Source organism: Homarus americanus, unplaced genomic scaffold (assembly GCF_018991925.1).
Source record: "Homarus americanus isolate GMGI-L3 unplaced genomic scaffold, GMGI_Hamer_2.0 scaffold24260, whole genome shotgun sequence".
Taxonomy (NCBI): Eukaryota; Metazoa; Arthropoda; class Malacostraca; order Decapoda; family Nephropidae; genus Homarus; species Homarus americanus.
The window spans coordinates 5457066-5477369 of NW_024721079.1; the positions used below are offsets into that span (position 1 = coordinate 5457066).

The 20304-nt window shown below is 38.3% G+C and overlaps 2 protein-coding genes across 13 annotated transcripts in view; both read right to left on the minus strand.

Moving 5' to 3' along the window:
- Nucleotides 1-398: 398 nt before the first annotated feature.
- Nucleotides 399-2826, minus strand: LOC121861348 (arginine-glutamic acid dipeptide repeats protein-like). The gene is made up of 2 exons (XM_042358996.1): nucleotides 2814-2826; nucleotides 399-2779 (listed from the first exon to the last, which is right to left on the minus strand). The coding sequence occupies exons 1-2, from the start codon at nucleotides 2824-2826 to the stop codon at nucleotides 399-401; spliced, it is 2394 nt and encodes a 797-aa protein (XP_042214930.1).
- The window catches only part of LOC121861471 (protein turtle-like), a 129654-nt gene continuing 112050 nt past the window's right edge, over nucleotides 2701-20304 (minus strand). For 8 of the 12 annotated variants that reach the window (XM_042359227.1, XM_042359237.1, XM_042359235.1 and 5 more), the window contains 2 exons: nucleotides 18913-19006; nucleotides 2729-2868 (listed from right to left, as the gene is read on the minus strand). In XM_042359227.1, the coding sequence (XP_042215161.1) occupies nucleotides 18961-19006 (46 nt within the window). In that variant the 3' untranslated portion in view covers nucleotides 2729-2868; nucleotides 18913-18960. Of the gene's footprint in view, nucleotides 2869-18912; nucleotides 19007-20304 lie in introns of all 12 variants that reach the window. The other 4 variants (XM_042359233.1, XM_042359229.1, XM_042359230.1 and 1 more) reach the window with 3 other exon arrangements.

Here is a 20304-nt window from a genome sequence, read left to right on the forward strand (position 1 = left end):
ACAGTCTGATTGTTCCCAAGAGTGAAGGTGATGCAGTGTAGACAGAGAAATTGTGCTTCATACTTTGCTTGAACGTGTCATATGGGCATTGTAGTTATCACATGAAAGGGCTTCTCTAACTACAATACAAAGTTAAGAGAATTTTTTTGAAACAGAGATCCAATAGGAATATATAAAATTCAACAATTTGCACAGTTCTTGAGACGCAGCTTCTGCAGCGTCACTACAGTGAGTATTACTGGTTATGGCTGCGGCGCCTAGCGAGCCTTACTCATCTCTCCACACTTGAAAGACTCATCACTGAATGTTATTTCATTATACACTTACACTATTATGGGGCTGACATTTATTTAATGTTTGCAAAGGTAGCTGCTTGCATTTCTATGATTCAGTTCCCATTAACACACACTTTCCAATTCTCTACTACGTCGGCGACGTGCCTGTCTTCTTCTATATTCATTGAACTCCTGTATCATGGCAGCAACACGTGCCTCCCTTAACTCGTGGCGCCGCCGCCCACCTGACCCGTAGATCTCAGAGTCGCTGAGGCCACGCTCGCCTGATGGAACACGGGTTCTTGACCACTCTACAGCTGCATCCTCCCCAGGTGTGGGACTCAGCACTGTGTCAAACTCATAGTGGTCATCCACACTTATATCCAGTGGCTGCTGCGTAGACACAGGTATGGTGATGGGTGGAGGTCGTGGAGACCCCTTAACTGAATTACCAGAGTCCACACTTGCATCCAACCCAGCTGATCCAAGCCGCTGCCGTCTTCCTACCATACCTGCCTTTACACTTGAATGACGTGGTCCTGTGAGAGTTGGCATACGAAACTGAAGCAGCACCTGGCGTGCTGCCCACTCCTCATAAGGAGGGGGGTTTGGTGGACGCTGCCAAGGTGTTGGGCGACCACGAGGCGCTGCTAAGGGCCAGGCAGGTGGAGCTGGTGGCGACATATCTGGGGCTTCTGTAGTTTCTGTGGCCTCTGAGGCTTCCAAACGTGATGAATCAAGACCCAACGCTGACAGTGATTGACCCGACTGTGATGAACTTTGCTGTTGCGATGTATTTTTACTACCAAACCCACTAGAAGAATCAGGAGATTGCTCTTGAGATTGTTCGTGTGACTGCTCACGACTTTCTGGAGCACTAATACCACCAGTGTGCCTTGTGGAGTGGTGGCTAGAGGTATGTCTAGTTTCTGATCGGCCTGCAGAGCTTAGTTCTGGGGCACTACTGGTTAATGGCACCTCTCCAAAACGGCCACTACGTACCCGCCCAATGGCCTCCTGCAAATGTTCACGAGTATATGGAACACGTTGATCACTACTTGAATCACTATCTCGTGTCCTACCCACTGCTCTGGGCAAGGGGTCAGGTACTCTGGTCTTTGTACTGGTAGGGGGTGGGGGAGGCAGCGGTCGAGGCCTGGGCAACCCCTGGGCCCTTTGCTGGTCCTGAATAGCACGTGGGCGGGGGGGCGAGCTTGTGGCCAGCGGCTTTTGATTCTCCGAGGAAGAAGGTTTGAGCAAATAGGGGGGGTCCCGCCCCGGTATTCGTTGATAAGCGTCGCGTCTCGGAGGAAGGTTAACATAATGGCGTGGGATGTCTGGTATGCGTGGAGGCTGGATATGACCTAGTGCCTCCCGCACCACAAGGCCTTCCCGTACCAGTGGTGGTGAATGTACATGCTGGCCAGACTCCAACACTGTCAGCTCTGGTCGACCAGTTTGATGTGTAGGATGGCTCACTGGGCGGGTTGTGGGCCACACACGTGTGGGGCGGTGAGGAGTAGTCCAGGCTGAGTCCAATGGAGGATGTGGTGGTGCTGCCCAGGTCTGTAATTGTGGGTGAAAGCGTGATGGAGGAGAATGAACCTGTGCTCCTACTAAAAGGCGACCTGGGTGTAGCTGAGAGGTGGACAATGGTGGCAACTGACGGGCATAGCGCTGATGAAGTACTCGTAGAGCATCTCTATGTGGTGGTGTCAAAGTAAATGAAGTACCATGAGCAGATGGTGTTCCCTGTGCTGAATTAGGAAAGGATGAAAGTACGGTGGAGGGAAATGAACGCTCTACACTGGATGGTTGCTGTACACTGCTCACCTCACTGAATGATGCTAGCTGTGCCAGTTGACTCCATTCTGAGCTTAATGGCCCTGGGGAAGATGCTCTGAAACGTCTAGAACGAGGAGACCACACAATATCACCAGGGCTTTCTGGTATAATATGCCGACCAAACTCTGGAGACACAGGTGATATCTGTGAATCAGGTGCATCCCATCTTCCACTGGATTTATCAGTACGAGTGCCTCCAGCACGTGGCTCTTCATGTGTGCTGGCACCAGAGCCATCAGAGCGTAAACTAAGACGAGGAGGAAGGGGCTGACGGTGGTGGAGACGGCTAGCTGTGCCAGCACGTACATGATAAACACCACTTTCTACCCCCACTTCATCTTTACCCCATCTGGAAGAAACTTGCCCTTGAGCTCCACCAGTTGATGTTCTCCCAACACCCCGAGTAGGTCGTCTAGGTGAAGTAAAACCACCTTCTTCACTATCCTTGTCCAGTACAAAACGACCATCAGTAGTACGTGATATCCAACTAAGGGGTTGTGAGTATTCCAGCTCAACGGAATAGCGAACATCTCGAGGGAACTCTCGTCCACGCTGCACACCATACTCTCGATAATCATCATCTGCAGAGCCTCCGGCTGTGTCTTGCCCCCCACTGCTAATATCCTGAGTTGCTGCACTAGTGTCTAAGGGCCTGCTGTCTGTGGAATCTAGAAGTCGGCCTCCAAGTAGTACGCCTGCCACCCATGCCCACTCCCACCTTAAACCTGGTATTCCGCACCGTAGTAACCTGTATGTATGGACAAACATAAAAATTACAATTTATAAACAATGTTTGACTGGTTTGAAACTTCTTGCGAAAAAAAGAGAAAAAGTTAAAGCCCTCGTACATCAAACAGTCAAACTGTGTGTTCCATTTCTGTTTACAGTATTCTATATAACAATTAACATACTTTTAGGCAAGATGTTTGAAATAAACATCCACTCTATACTGTATTGTGAAGTTGTGGTATCATAAATCATAAAAATGCTATACGTACATGAAAAATGAAAACTGTACCTCTTGTCAAAAGTACATTCAATAAGAACCAGTGCCTACCTTCTATTAACAATATGCACAAAACTACCTACAGAGTATCAGTCATAGCCCAGCATCCCTGAGTGACTACATGTTTGCACATAAATTATTTGTCTTTCATATAATTTGTGAAAAGGAATTTTTGGGGGTAGAAACATATATTTTAAAGATATGGGACTACATCTCCCTATTTTCTATAAGCAGTCAAGTTTGAATAACATAAACCTGATATAATAAATTCTGTTTTTAAAGAGCATTAACCTCACAAAACTGAAATGTAAGGTTAGGTAGAGCCAATTAATTTTACAATTCTTCAATTAATTCACTCCATTAATGACCCTTTAAAGATCTAGACTATGGAACAGTCTGTGCTGACATCATAACATGTGTATAAGTGACTGTGGTAGGCAGAGCTCTCCCACAGTGTTGATGCAACCTTAATAATCTTGTTTAGATCTTATCGTGAGCTTCCTAACAGTGCCATTCTGGTACAGTACAGCTCATGCGTAAGACTACCAAAGCCAGTATATTTGGCCCAGGTAACCCCAACTATGGCAGTCAGAATTAATCTGAAGATTAACCTACTCCTCTTCAGCAACTATTAGTCTCAAAAAAGATTTACTGTATTAGGAGCCAAGTTTCCCTGAAGGATGGAAGTAAGACACACCGTGTGCTGAATATCTTACCGGGCAACCAGTACCTGAACTGTCCAAGTCACAGAGGGTCACAAAATAGTCTTGCTGAAATATGAATATAAACATCCAATTATGTCAATCAGACCTGAAATATTTTAATACTGTACTGAAATTTAGCCAAACAGAGGCAATGTCTTTTATCTCCTGTGTAAAACTAGCCTACATAACAAATGAGTAAAGGCTTAACTTTCATACATTTAACAAATTACATAAGTGGTTTTAGAATGCAGTATAAATCAGAACTGTATTCAAGTACAGTATTTGTTAAGCTGCAGCACTTTCTTCTTAATTTTAAGATATGCCAATTAGATTAGTAAAGCAGTAAGCTAAAGATTGTAAAAGGTTACTGTAGTAAGTCATATCTGATCAAATAGAAGCATCAATGATAGTATAGTACAGGTAATTCTAAATGGTGCCTGGCTAAATACATGCTGTGGCAATGCAAAAGGGTGTGATACTACTTGACTGCAATTGCATTTTGAATAATATTTCACCAGTTAAATTACTAAATCTTCCTAATCAGACCAGTGTGTTATCAAAACTTTTAACAAGCTATTACACAATTAACAAGAATCTGATAACTTTGTGACACTGCCCATATCTGCTCTGTTTCATCATTAACAACAGTAAAAATAATGAATAATGGGGGAGGATTAACATTGAAGTTTCTCTGTGATGTCATTTTCCATCATTTGAGAGGCAATTAACATAATCAGACAAAATACTGATATCAGAATAACACTGTTGGCAATCTTTCCAGTGTGCTGAACTGTCAGCCAAGCCAGCAGTCCTGCCTAACAGTGCCAGTTGTAACATGAAATATGATGTCATTGTTAAGTAAACACAGAAGGCCACACAGCTGTAGTGCAAGACAAAAGTGTTGATCACCTTTATATCCTTGCTTGATTTGTCATTGTTACTGTGCTTTACATTCTAAATATAATAACTATTTGACAAAATCTTTAATATAATCTACAATAGTATACTACAGTACAAGGAAATCATAATGTAAGAGAAGAAACATGGAAAATATAATGTAACAGAAGGAACATGCAAAATATATATTCATCATAAATTTACTGGATATTCTGAAGTTAAAAGAAATAGTACAAGTACTGTACAGTATATGAATTCATTAGTAAACATTGAAAAAGCAATACTGTAGTATAAAAAGGTTAATAGTAAATATTGTTTTTTAGCATTTACTTTTCCAAGTACAGTACTGTACTGTACAAACAACAAAATTAAGGCTGTATACTGTACGAACTTTTGAATACTGTACATGCAACAGAAAATTAAACAAAACCATGCAAAGTGTACCACACACAGGTGAGAGTAAATTGTGGGGAGGTGTCTTAAGAAATGGGAAGATAATGCACATAATGAGGGAAAAAAAAATTATATATATATATATATATATATATATATATATATATATATATATACATACAGTCAACCCTCACTTTACGCGGTCCCACATTCCGCGTTTCCACGTTTACGCGGTGCCCTGCCAGAACCCAGGATGCTCACATTCGCGGTGGGTGTACCCCTTTACACGGTGAAGTATAATTTTTTTTATTTAGCTCATAAAATTCATACAAATTATCCGGCCAGAATATAATTTACATTGCTGGAATTCTTACAATTTGATGATCATTTTGAATATAAACATCATAGATTTTGCATTAGACATACAAATTTTAGATATAATGTTTACTCTGAGTAAATATGTTATCTTTTGTGCAAAATATATGACATTTATATTCAAAATATTCCTGGTCTTACAAGGAATCCAGCAATGTCAATTATATTATCCTAACTTTAGTGTGAGGTATTATTTATTACTAAAAAGGTAAATAGTCTGGTTTTCCCACACATTTATCTGGTAGGGAGGGACCGACTGACCATCTGGCACGGTGTGAAGAATATTTTTTTTTTATTAACTGAAGATATTTGTTTTAGCTCATAAAATTCATACAAATTACCCGGCCAGAATATAATTTACATTGCTGGAATTCTTACAATTTGATGATCATTTTGAATATAAACATCATAGATTTTGCATTAGACATACAAATTTTAAATATAATGTTTACTCTGAGTAAATATGTTATCTTTTGTGCAAAATATATGACATTTATATTCAAAATATTCCTGGTCTTACAAGGAATCCAGCAATGTCAATTATATTATCCTAACTTCAGTGTGAGGTATTATTTATTACTATGTACCTTAAAATCTAGTGGTTTTCCCCAAAAAATTTCTCAGAGACGGAAGAGCCAGCGAGTGTAGTGTGAGAAGAGGGGGAGGGAGTTGAGTCCATTATTTGAATAGACATTAACTTGGCGACTGTATTTCTCTATTTCTCTTAAGTATTAATTGTGTGCATGTACCATCATAAAATTAAGATGTTATTTTTACTAGAACATAGGTATTGTGTTGGAAAAAGTGGAGTTTGGGGGTCAGCTGGTCTCTATTTCATTTAATCCCATATGTTATGTTATTCACTTTATGCGTTTCTCACTTTCCGCGGTACCCTGTGGGTTACATTAACCGCGTAAAGTGAGGGTTGACTGTATATATATATATATATATATATATATATATATATATATATATATATATATATATATATATATATATATATATATATATATACATACACCTAGACCCCGACTTACGACTACGTGGACTTACGACCGCCTCAGATATAGATAAAAAAAAAAATTTTTTTTTTTTTTAAATGACACGCATTTTCTATACCGAAACGTTTCCAGTTAATGTAGTCTCCATGTATAATTAGAAAATTATGGGGGCCCCATGTGCATTCAGCTGACTACATTAAAGGTTAAGTGCTCAGTCACACTGTATCCATTCCTTATTATTTATTACTTTCACTGTACTGTATCCATTCATCATTATTCATTACTTTTACTGTACTGTATTTCATGTCGGACTTATGTCGGACTTGCGACCTGGATTTGGGTCCCTAACCCCGTCGTAAGTCGGGGTCTAGTGTGTATATATATATATATATATATATATATATATATATATATATATATATATATATATATATATATATATATATATATATATATATATATATATATATAAAACATTTGTAGTAACATACTGAATCAAGTCATTACTCATGCCTTAGTCAGATGATGATCTAGGTTAGAGAGTCTGTTATATAACTACAGTAATAAAATTTTGCTATACAGGGGGTCCCCGACTTATGAACGTCCAACTTATGAATGCCTGCCAATACGAACAGAGTTAAACTTGAAATTTACAGTACCCCCTGTATTTCATTTACATAATGACTTATTATTTTACATTCATTTACTGTATTTTATCATGCTATTTCTGATTTTGTCTTAAATTACAAGATTTTAGATGTATATAAGGACTTAGGATACGATATAGTGGGCATTTAAAACATTATTCTGTAAGTACTGTATGCACATAGCATGTGTTCTGACTTATGTACAAATCCAACTTACGAACGTCCTCAGGAACAGAACCCGTTCGTACCCCCGGGGACTCCCTGTATATCCATAAAATATGTTGATATTGCACCTACAGTACAAGACCCTGTACAGTACTGCATAAAATATAAAAAGTTGTCTTATTATTGTTTCAAGGAAATACAGAAATGCAGTAATAAATGTCCTTACCTACCAGGAAAAACTTGGGAACAGAGCCCTTAGTGAATGTATTAGACCCACCAGACTGTCAATTTCAGAACTGACTGTTGTCCAGCAAGTAAATGAAGATCTGGATACACAAGCCTTATGCCTTTATCCAAGATATTCATAAATATTAAAAAGAAGATAAAAAATATAAGAAATCATAGAGAAACATAACAGCAAGGAGAAATATTGAAGAAACATAGAGAACATGGTAATTCAAGAAGGTACAAGGGGGAGCACACACTAGAACATATGGATAAATAAATGTTGGCTAGAGCTTGGATCTTGCACAGCATACATCGGAAGCCTTCCAACCACTAGGCCCTGTCATTGCAGTAGCTTCAGGATGTGTGGAGGAAACTGTTAAGTCACCATACACTAATCGACAAGATATATGTCCAGCTGAGGACTCAACACTTGCTAGTATGACCACTAAGAAACGATGTTGGTTTTGTGGTGGCAGTCTTCATTTACGGGCGAGATGTCCAGCTAAAGATAAGGATTGCTTTTCATGTGGAAAAAGAGGGCACTGGGCAAAAGTCTGTCAGACTAAGGGTAAGAAACAGGTCACGGCAACCATTTCATCTCCTACTCTTTGTGCCATCTCAGCTGTTGTTCCTCATTGCCTGAATTGCTCTGCTACAAACTTAAAGGTAAATGGAATATGAATCTCCAGCCTTATTGATTCGGCAAGTTCTGAGAGTTTCATTGACAAGCTTAAGCCCATTGGCTTAAGCTTCACATCAAACCTGTTTCCCAAAGTATAACACTAGCAATGTCTTCTTCAACGGCTTCTGTGATTGGTGAATGTGCGGTGGATCTCTATATGAATGACAGTCATTATCCAAACACATGTCTGGGCATCATTGAGAATCTTTGTGATGTTATTCTCGGCATAGATTTCCAAAAACAACACTCCTTAGTTACCACAGAGTATGGAGGACCCAGACCTGAGCTCAAGATTTCCAACATTGGTAACAAGCCTGTATGTAGCCTGGCATCAGCAGGTATGTCAGAACCACTGTTATTTGCAAACATGCAAGGAGATGCAAAGCCAATAGCTACCAAATCTAGGAAGTTTAGCCCTGATGACCAAAAGTTCATTACCAAAGAAATACAACGCTCACTGTCCGAAGGCATCATAGAATCAAGTACCTGTACATCACCTTGGCGTGCACAGGTGGTGATTGCAAGAGATGATTCAGGCTGTCACAGAAAATGAATGTGCATCGACTACTCTTCTACGGTGAACATTTACACCAATCTCGACGCATATCCATTGCCAACATAGAAAACCATGGTCAACACTCTTGCTAAGTACCACGTGTTCTCAACATTTGATCTAAAGAACGCATACCATCAACTTCGCATAATCGAGTCTGATAAACCCTTTACAGCATTTGAAGCAAATGGCAGACTGTATCAATTCACAAGTGTACCATTTGGTGCCACTAATGGTGTTGCCATTTTTCAAAGAGCCATAGACAAGTTCGTGGAGGAGGAGAATCTATGTGACATTTCCTTCCCTTGACAATATTACCAAAGGTGGTCAGGATCAGAAAGAACATGATGCAAATCTTGAGAAATTTCTTGCTGCTGCTGAGGAAAGGAAGCTGACGTTCAATGCATCCAAATCTACAATATCAGCAACATCGATCAATCTTCTGGGTTATCAACTTGGAAATGGTCAAATCAAACCAGATCCTGAAAGGCTAAAACCACTGCAAGATCTTCCACCACCTACAAACAGATCGGCTCTTCAATCTGAACTTGATACGTTTGCTTATTACGCTAAGTGGATCCCGGAGTTTTCAGACAAGGCACGGCCTCTCTACAAGGCTAAATCTTTTCCTCTGGACCGTGAAGCGCTCACAGCTTTTGACGACTTGAAGAAACTGCTTAGGGAAGCTGCCCTAAATAGCATTGACCATGCCATCCCATTTGTTGTGGAGTGTGATGCGTCGGATGTGGCCGTGTCTGCTACTTTGAATCAAGATGTTATCTGGCAGTGAGATTCACTATCCTCCTGCAACAATTGAAGCGGTGAGAAAGTGGTCTCACCTGTTGTTGGGACGGAACTTCACCATTGTTACTGACCAGCGATCAGTTGCATTTATGCTGGACAGTCATAGGAGGACTAAAGTGAAGAATGACAAGATACAAGGGTGGCGGCTCGAACTCGCTTGTTTCAGCTATTCCATTTGGTATCGGCCAGGGAGAGACAATGTTGCTCCTGACGCTTTCACCCAAGCGTTCTGCGGAGCCATCTCATCGTCAAACCTCGCTGTCATCCATGAAGGGCTCTGCCACCCAGGGGTTGTCAGAATGCTTCATTTTGTCCGGACAAAGAACCTCCCATTTTCAACGGAGGATGTGAAAAAGGTTTGTTCAACTTGTCGTGTATGTGCTGAAATCAAGCCAACATTTCACAGGCCTACTGAAAATACCCTTATCAAAGCTACTCAACCAATGGATAGACTGAGCATTGACTTCAAAGGTCCTCTTCCATCACACAAGAGAAACTCATATCTCTTCACTGCTGTGGATGAATATTCCAGATTTCCCTTTGCTATTCCATGTACTGATATGATATCCTCAACTGTCATCAAATGTCTGGACACCAACTTCTCGCTTTGTGGTATGGCGAGTTTTGTCCACTCTGATTGAGGAAGTGCATTTATGTCTCGTGAAGTGAAAACTCATCTCGCTAGTCGTGGAGTGGCGTCCAGCAAAACTACACCTTACCACCCAACAGGAAACAGTCAAATAAAATGGTACAATGGCATAATCTGGAAATCCATATGTTTAGCTGCCAAATCTCGAGATGTTCCGGATACTGAATGGGAGGCTCTCCTACCTGAAGTACTTCACTCCATTAGATCATTGCTCTCAACAGCCATCAAAGTGACTCCACATGAGAGGTTTTTCAATTTTCCGAGACGATCTTGTCAGGGTACGTCCCTGCCAACATAGCTAACGACTCCAGGTCCTGTCTTCTTACGCCGATTCGTCTGCTCAAGCAAAGGTGACCCTTTCGTTGATGAGGTGGAGCTCCTCGAGGTTAACCCAACGTATGCACACATCAAGTATCCAGATGGACGTGAATCTTCAGTTACCCTCCATGCCCTGGTGGAACCCCATCCTCAGACATCTCTGCCGGATCAACCTCACCTTCAGTGGAGCCAAAAACATTGGATAATGGTGAGGGAGTTGCTGCAGAGGGAGATACAGGGACGACATTGCTGAATCCTAGTATCATGCAGGAGTTACCTCTCGTCGTTCTACTCGGCAGCGAAGACATCCCCAGCGATACGGCTATGATGTTTGATTGATTATGTTGGCAGGGGTGAATGTCATATTATGGAAAAAATTATGTTTGTGTTTACCTTTACTCTAAATGTTCTCTTGTTCTAATTGGGTTTTGTTTTGTTCTGTTGTAGATGTATATGGATTTATGAGTTGAATATAGCCTTGATTACTAAAGGTGTTTGATCTCATACGACACCTTGTACAGTACACTAATATGAATTTTGTAGCTAAGCACACACAAATATTACTCAAAAAACATTGTCAATGACTACTCACCAATTCACTCTGCTCTTTTTCACAAGTGATGACAAATTAACAATAGTGACCTAATATTGGTCTTTAGTCTAAAACAAATAGCACTTTTGTCCTTTTTAACACTGGCTTTCTCCCTCTTATTGTCATCTTGGCAAATGTTGTAGACTGTGTAATAACATTCCTAATTTTGTCCCTATTTCTCCTGATAGCACATACAGTATACAGTATAAGAAAAGGCATTAGAACCAATGCACTCTGTAAAGAATATGGCATGTCGTCATCGATTGTATCTACAATCAGCTGTTTGTGCTACCTCTATGTAAACAAAGCCACTGGGAATTCTACATACACAACTCAAATTAAGTTTTAAAATATTTTATTGTTTTTTATTTAGTATTTAAAGGATACAGGCAGTTCCCGACTTATGACGGGGTTAGGGACCCAAATCCAGGTCGTAAGTCAAATTGGTCGTAAGTCGAAAATTCGAAAATAATATAGAAAATCTAAAATGGGTGTCTCTTTTTCTTCTCAGCACCACAAAACTCTCACTTTTAAGCTTGCCAGCCATTTTAAAGGGAATGACAAACAAAAATTTTGCCAGTACACAGCGCATCACTAACGCCGGGACTTGAAAATACGTAATTTGAAAAAATTTAGTACGACTGCGGCGGTCGTATGTCCGGGTGGTCGTAAGTTGAGTAGGTCGTAAGTCAAGAAGTACCTGTACAGTATTGTATTTTGTTTATATTTAATGTTTTGTTAATTCTATTACCAGTTATACAGTACTTTGTATGTACTGTACTTTTTAATTAATTTTCAGGAAATTCTGTGAGTTGGAACCAATTACCCAATATTCCACTGAAAAAATAGATTCAGTTAACGAGTGACTCTGTGGAACCAATTGTGCTCGTTAATGGAGGGACCACTGTATATGTTTTTGTGTGATTTGACCTACGATTCCATAAAAACCTTTAAAAAGGGAGGGATGAGATATATTGGATCAAGAAAAAGGTCAGTCAAAATGAAATGAATTACAGTATTACCCCGCCTAACGCGGTTTCACTTAACACGTTTTATCATATACGCGGTGCCTCGCCAGAGCTGAACTTTCACTTAACACGGATTTTTTCCACATATACGCGGTGAGTGTCCGGCTCGAGACACTATTTTTAGATTTGCCCCACCCGCCACCCTGCCTGACTGCCTGTTTTAGCTCATAAAATTCATACAAATTACCAGGCCAGAATATAATTTACATTGCTGGAATTCTTATAATTTGGTGATCATTTTGAATATAAACATCATATATTTTGCTTTAAACTTACAATTTTTAGATAAAAATTTTTCTCTAGGTAACTATGGTATCTTTTGTGCAAAATATATGACATTTATATTCAAAATATTCCTGGTCTTACAAGGAATCCAGCAATGTCAATTATATTATCCTAACTTTAATCTGAGGTATTATTTAATACTAAATGTTAAAAACTCTGGAAGGGAGGATTGGTGGGGGGTGGGGGGGAGGGTTGGGACTGACCGCGCGGTTGGAAGAGGGGGGGAGGCAAGGTGGGGTACTTTGATTGACAGATAGTGTCGTGAAGATTATTTTTTTTTTATTAACTGAAGATATTTGTTTTAGCTCATAAAATTCATACAAATTACCCGGTCAGAATATAATTTACATTGCTGGAATTCTTATAATTTGGTGATCATTTTGAATATAAACATCATATATTTTGCATTAAACATACAAATTTTAGATAAAATTTTTTCTCTAGGTAACTATGTTATCTTTTGTGCAAAATATATGACATTTATATTCAAAATATTCCTGGTCTTACAAGGAATCCAGCAATGTCAATTGTATTATCCTAACTTTAGTTTGAGGTATTATTTATTAAAATTTAGTGGTTTTCCCCCAAAAATTTCTCTGAGAGGGAAGAGCCAGTGAGTGTAGTGTGAGAAGAGGGGGAGGGAGTTGAGTCCATTATTTGAATGGACATTAACTTGGCGACTGTATTTCTCTATTTCTCTTAAGTATTAATTGTGTGCATGTACCATCATAAAATTAAGATGTTATTTTTACTACAACATAGGTATGTGCCTTCAAAAAGTGGAGTTTGGGGGTCGGGCCGGTTTCTATTGGAATTAATCCCATATGTTCTGTTGTTCACTTAACGCGGATTTCACTTAACGCGGGACCCTCTGGGTTCAATTGACTGCGTTAAGTGGGGTACAACTGTACTGCAAAATTGGTGGGGTGTGATCAACTGTTCAATCAGAGTACTGTACCATCCTCATATCTGAGGGTTGGCGACCATAGTCCTCCACTCTAATCGTTCTCAGGCTGTTTTTACCAATCCTCTAAGGTTTTGTATCTCTCTGGAAACCCAGTTTTTAATTTAATTCATCTATCCCAGCCTCTGCTTTCCCCTGGCACTCCTACTCTCAACTTAGCCAATTATTATTTCTGTTATTATTCCCTCCGCCCTAATTATATGACCAAAGTATATAAATTTTCTTTTTCTGTAGATTTCAAGTACCTGCATTTTTCTAATTTTTTTGCTAATCTTAGTACTTCTCTTGTTTTCCTATAAAACCACATTTCAAAAGCCTCCAACCTCTTTCTGGAGTATGCTGAAAGTGTCCAGGCTTCTGACCCATACATCAGTCCTTGTCATATAAAGCCTTTCAGCAGCCTTTTTCTCAAATTGAAGTCAATGTCCCTTTTCATGAGGTCTTTTAGATTATTAAATGCTGTTTTTGCTTGCCCTATTTTAATTTTGATTTCTTTCATGCATTTACCATCACAGCTAATGTTACATCCCAAATACACAAATTTTTCACTTGTTTAATTTCCCTGTTGCCTACCATAATTTTTATTTTAGGATTTATTTCCAATATGGAAACAACCATTCCCTTAGTCTTTACAGCATTTAGTCTTCAACCACATTTTTCACTTTTTCCACTAATTAGTTAACAGGTTTTGTAATGCCTCTTCACTATCTGTAATGAGAGCAGTATCATCTGCATAGCATATATTTGACAATCTGTACTGTACTTTACAGTTGAAACTCGATTTAAGCGCTTGGTCATTTATGCGGTACCTTGCCAGAACCGGGATGCCCGATTTATGCGGTGAATTTACTAATTTACGCGGGTGAAGTATAATTTGTTTATTTACTGAAGATATTTGTTTTAGCTCATAAAATTCATACAAATTACCCGGCCAGAATATAATTTCCATTGCTGGAATTCTTATAAGATTGTGATTATTTTAAATATAAACATCATGGAATTTGCATTAGACATAAAAATTTTAGATCTAATGTAAGAATTTTGATTACAAAGAGCCAAAATTTTATCTTTTGTGCAAAATATATGACGTTTATATTCAAAATATTCCTGGTCTTGCAAGGAATCCAGCAATGTCAATTATATCATCCTAACTTTAGTCTGAGGTATTATTTATTACTATACCTTAAAATCTAGTGTTTTCACCCAAACATTTCTCAGAGAGGGAGGAAGCGAGAGTGGGGTGGAGTCGAGTCCATTATTTGAATGGCCATTAACCTGGCAACTGTATTTCTCTTAAATATTAATTGTGTGTGCATACCAAAGTAGGTATTGTGTCGGAAAAAGTGGAGTTTGGGAGTCGGCCCAGTCTCTATTCCAATTAATCCCATATGTTCTGTTATTCCATTTACGCGTTTCTCGTTTTACGTGCTACTCCGCGGGTTCAATTGACCGCGTAAATCGGGGGACCACTGTACTACAGTATTAACTTTTAGTCCTTCATTATTATTTAAGAATTCTGAATATATATTACAGCCTTGTCTTGTTCCCTGTGTAACTGTAAACCAATTATTAAGTTCATTATTTACTAACACTGCAGCCTCCTGTTGTTAGTAAAGACAGACACTAGCCTACATCCCCAGAATGATTCTGGGTGCTGGGGAAAGTTTTCCCAAGAGTTTAAACTACCGAAGTCTGTAAAAGTACCGTATTTTGCGGAGTAGTAGACGCTGCATCGTAGAAGACGCACCCTGATTTCGGAAATGTAATTCTAGGAAAAAACTGTCTACACTTACTAACCGACACCAGTGAAACCGTTGCTTGATATACAACCCTTTTCGCACAAGTACACACACCTCTTTGAATATTATCACTTAGAACTGCTTATCAGTCGTCATTTTCATCAATTTTTAATAAAAAAATCTGTATAAGAAGTGGAAATCTTAAATACAGCACTCATTTTCTACACCTGGTCACCTCTGCATCTAGCGGGCTGTAGTGTTTACATTCTTTCTCTTGATTTTGTCGGTATGACAATGACGAGAAATATTTTCCATCAGTAGAAGGTAAGCAAATGTAAACATGTATATCAACGTCTAAAGAAAAAATTTTTTTATGTTCTTCACTCAAGTGTGAAGAAACAAAAATTCCTGCACTTTGAGACCAGCAGACAACCTTTTTCAATTCCTCAATAGATGGCACTGCCGCACCACTGCCATTAGTAAACAAACCGCACAGTGGCAAGGGTTGTGTAGCTGCAGCCGTTTATTTTTTTTTCTTACCTACTAAGAAAATAATCGTATTTTTTGCAGTATATCAACAATATTAGTTAAGTAAATTGTTTTATAGTATAGAGAATACTTGTAATTGCTAAGTAATGACGTAACAATCTTTGTAAGGGGCTGATTTCAGTTGACCCTAAGAAAACCTCCGCTACAACCCATCAACTAGCGTCATGGAAGACGCATGGTAATTTTCAAGGCACATTTTTGTAATAAAAAGTGCGTCTTCTATGCCGCAAAATACGGTAGTTCTATTTTAGTTAGAAACTCCATTTCTTTACTCGAATAACCCTGAATAGTTTATTTAAAAGTTTGATTAATTAAATATATCTTAAAAAAATTAATTTCTATACGATATGGATATGTGAGGCACCACATGAATAAAGCTGTGTGTTACAGAGACGACTGGTATTTTCCACTAGCAAGGAGCTGTGGGGGATTAGTGGGTTTCCTGTTACTGACTTAACCTGATGCAATGTCAGGTCACCTATTATTGGCTGGGGGATTAGTGGGTCTCATGACCTGAAGATGTCTTTAATACCATTTTTTTACAAAAAAATAATCCTGAATAGTCTATTTAAATGTTTGGTTAAATAAATTTATTTAAAAAAACACAAAAAGTCTATAAGATACACAAGTGAATGGAGCTGTGTGTTACAGCATGGAGCTGTATTTACTTACGCAAACACCACTGTACATGTACAGTGCAATACAATATAGTAGTGTTAATACTGTAAACAAAATACAGTAATGTATACTACTGTACTCACAAGCAGATGCTGTTATCCTGAACCTAGAGTAGGCAGACAATGTCCACTCAGCTGAATGTAATATGTAACTGTAATCACGTTTTAACACTTGTGATGGACGTGGGGTGGGGAATTAATGGGTCATGTTACTGACCTGACCTGATACAATTTCAGGTCACCCATTGTCAGGGTGGGTGATTAGTGGGTCTCATGACCTCAAGATGTCTTGAATAAGGATGAAAGCTAAGTTGCTCCAGTGTTGCCCAATTACTGAATGTATCAGTACAGTATACCTAACTGTATTCACTTTTTAAGTACTTAACACTGTATTCTTGGCTGATTTTGGTCTGGTACAGTAATGCACAGCACTGCACAACACAAAATGTACACAAAAATAGCAGATTGGGAGTGAACAACCTTCTACAATGGCAACAGAATATGAACCAAGTGATTGAAACAGTTAGACCACCCATGTGCCTGGCATGTGGGGATGTATTAAAGCATGATGCAAGCTCTTGGAATTCCCTGAAAATTTATTCCCAGGCTGAGAAGAGAGAAGTTTGGAGTGAGTTTCCAGAATTTTCTTGGAATTTACCAGAAAATCTGTCTGATTTTCAATCTCGGAAAATTGTCACAAACCCGGAATTGAGAGAAATTTTCTGGAAAAATTCAGAGCAAATTTCAATTCCAGCTATTGGAGAGTTCCGGTTAACAGACACAGATGTTTCCTCCCACACACACTGCTCCATTTAATTGAATCTTCACTGCCTCCATTCTCTTGCTTCTAATAAACAAGTATTTCCCATAATCTAACATTCCTGACTTCAGATAGGCAGAGGTGTAGTGCTGCTGTGGGAATGTGTGGAAATGGCGTTCTTATTTTTCTTGGTAGGCGGAATGGTGTGTCTTCACTTTTTCAAATATGCCCCGTAAATCTGAACTTGGAAATCTCTAATGTTATGAAATTTTAATTCCCACCCCTAGAAGAAATATGAGAAAGAATTATTAACTTTCTGTTTCTTTTAGCTTCAACTGAGGCAATGCTAGCCTATAAACTTTGGGGCACTGAGATTTTGCGGCATTGCCGCATTATTTAATTATAAAAAACTCACCCCCCCCCCCAACAAAAGCAGCTCCCAGCCTCCCTCCCATTTCTTACTGGCCTCTCCCACACTTGGACGTTAGTATTACAACTGTCAAATACCTATAAGCTAGTAAAAAAATAAAAACATGTCGAGTCTTATTTAAGTTTGTCTATTAAATATTTTTCAGTTCAGATTTATTCTAATTTGTTGGTATAATATATTCTTCCCTTAATAAGCAGCTGAAACATTTTTAAATATTTAAAATAATGAGCACTCTGAAAAATCTGGTATTCCCACCATAGTGCAAAAGTTCAAGGTGAGCCTAAATAAATTATTTTTAAATTGTATTTAATAAATTGTGTTGTTTTCAGACTGTAGAATCATAATCTACACATCAACATTATTTACATTATTATGGGTATGATTATGCATGCACAGTTTTTAATTTGTTGGCCATAAAAATGTCAGTTGGTAAACAAGTTGAAAAGGGCTGGGAACAAACCTCTGATCTAAACATTCACCATCTAATTACAATACAAACCCACTGTTGTGTTGCTTACTCCATCCATGTACTGATGTGTGTAGTGCAAGAGGTGTTAGCCTATTGAATAGCCTGCATCTGGTGAGACAGTTGCCACGGTGTACCAGTTAAATTTTGTTTAGTTAATCATTCTAGTTGTTAGCTATTTTTATTGATCATACTGGATGTTATATCTTTAATATAATGACACTGGAAATATTGCATCTTCAACCTTGGAATATATCCTATTATCCAGTGCATATGGCCTCAAAATATCCCTGAATTGGTCAGATTTAAAAACAAATTCCTAGGGGCTTACAGAGCTCCCAGGAGCCCCAAATGCATGGGCCTTTTGCACTTGCCATTGTCTCACCCGCTTCTGAGTAACACTTTCAAAATGCGTTCTCTCACTCCTTTATTTAGCACTACACCACTGCATATAAGTACGAATATTTTTTTTTTAATCCTGCACTACTCTTTTGAAGTGTTTTGAACCTCAGGTTTTCCTGCACAGAGTTAGGTCAAGTATGCATATCTTCATCAACATCTTAAATCTCCAGCTACTAAAAGATAACTTATTCTTTTGTTATTTTACTTACCCGGTAATTTTATCAAACCAAATACAGTACAGTTACTAGAAATTAAATATAATTAAAACTAAAAAATACTAAACATTTTGTTTGTTTACATCTAATAAAATTTAAGGCATACATGCCTTCAGAAAAGACAAACAATATCATGCAAAAACATCTTAGATACTGTATTTAAGCTTTAAAAAGACTGGACATCATGCAAGAAAGCATTAAACATTGTATTGAAGCTAAAAAAAAAGGTGAGTGTGCATCAGGCCACAAAGTGAATTATTTACTTAGTGAAAGGGGAACGAGGTGATGGTGGTGGTGATGGTGGTGGTCAACTAGATCTGTTCTGTAGTAATCGCTTCACCTGCATACTCCTTCCTTCTGTCCAGCGGATGTTTGCAAGCAAATGGGAAAGGAAAGAAGAACATTTTGGGGTTAGTATTTAAGTACCAAACACCACTGAAAAATTGGATTATTGTTGCCTTGAGAAAACTATGAAGCACCCAATAGAGCTGAAAGATTGCACTAAAAGGATTAAATATACAGAAAGAAATACACAATGCTAAATAATATCCCTAAACATTGTATAAAGTCTATGAAGGATATGGGAAGCCAATAGGATACAAGATTATAATGACAGAAAATAATCAACTCATCAAAAATATAAACAATGAACAAACTATTCATCTTAAATTTTTTTTATATACTACAGAGGTATCATTATTATAAATTTATGTGGATGCAAGGGGCCCAATGGTGTAGTACATGTGTATGTCCACCCCCCCCCTTTTTTTTCTTTAAATTTCAAGGTACAGGTTGTACCTCTCTAGTCCGGCAACCTCGGGACCTGACCGGTGCCGGACCATGGAAATTGCCGGACCATGGAAATTCACCCTTTTCCTGGATAGATAGTGACTTGTGCTTATGCCTGGAAGCACTAGCACCACTTTCTCTGCATCATGGTCTCTTTGAAGACATATTGAAGGGTTAAATGTCGTATAGTAACTTCTCAAATTTCGCGAGTTTTTAATTCTTAACGTATATTATTGGAACACACAAAAAAATAAATAAATAAAAATTTTGACGGCGGAAACTTGAATTTCGACGGGTTTGAACGGCCCGCCAACGTGCAGACGACGTGCATAATCGTGTAAACAGCGTCATTTCTCTTATGTACAAAAGATTCATTATTGTTTATTACTGAATGTCTTTTTTATTGAATTAATGTTTATGTGTGCAAAATGAGCAATACAATTCATTAATAATACGTAGAATATTAAAACACACGAGGAAATGACACAGCATTGTTTTCGTTGATTACAAAACCAGTGACTGACTGGTTCTACATATAAAACTGAAGAAAATAAGACCTTGGTTGTAGCTGTAGTAAAATTAATATGGTTGTTTTAAGTAATGTTATTTAATGTTAATAAATGGAACAATAGAAGTAGCTAACGATAATGGTAAAGAAAAAGAGAGATCGCATATGTAAGTGCGCATGCGCACACGTGAAAACATATCATCATTACTTTACATAAGAATATGAAAGCAACACTTATTTACTGTTCATATATATTTTAATTAATGTTTCTGAATTTGTTTTTATTGAATTAATGTACGTGTGTGCAAAATTAACAATACAATTTATTAATAATACGTGGAATATTAGAGGAGACGAG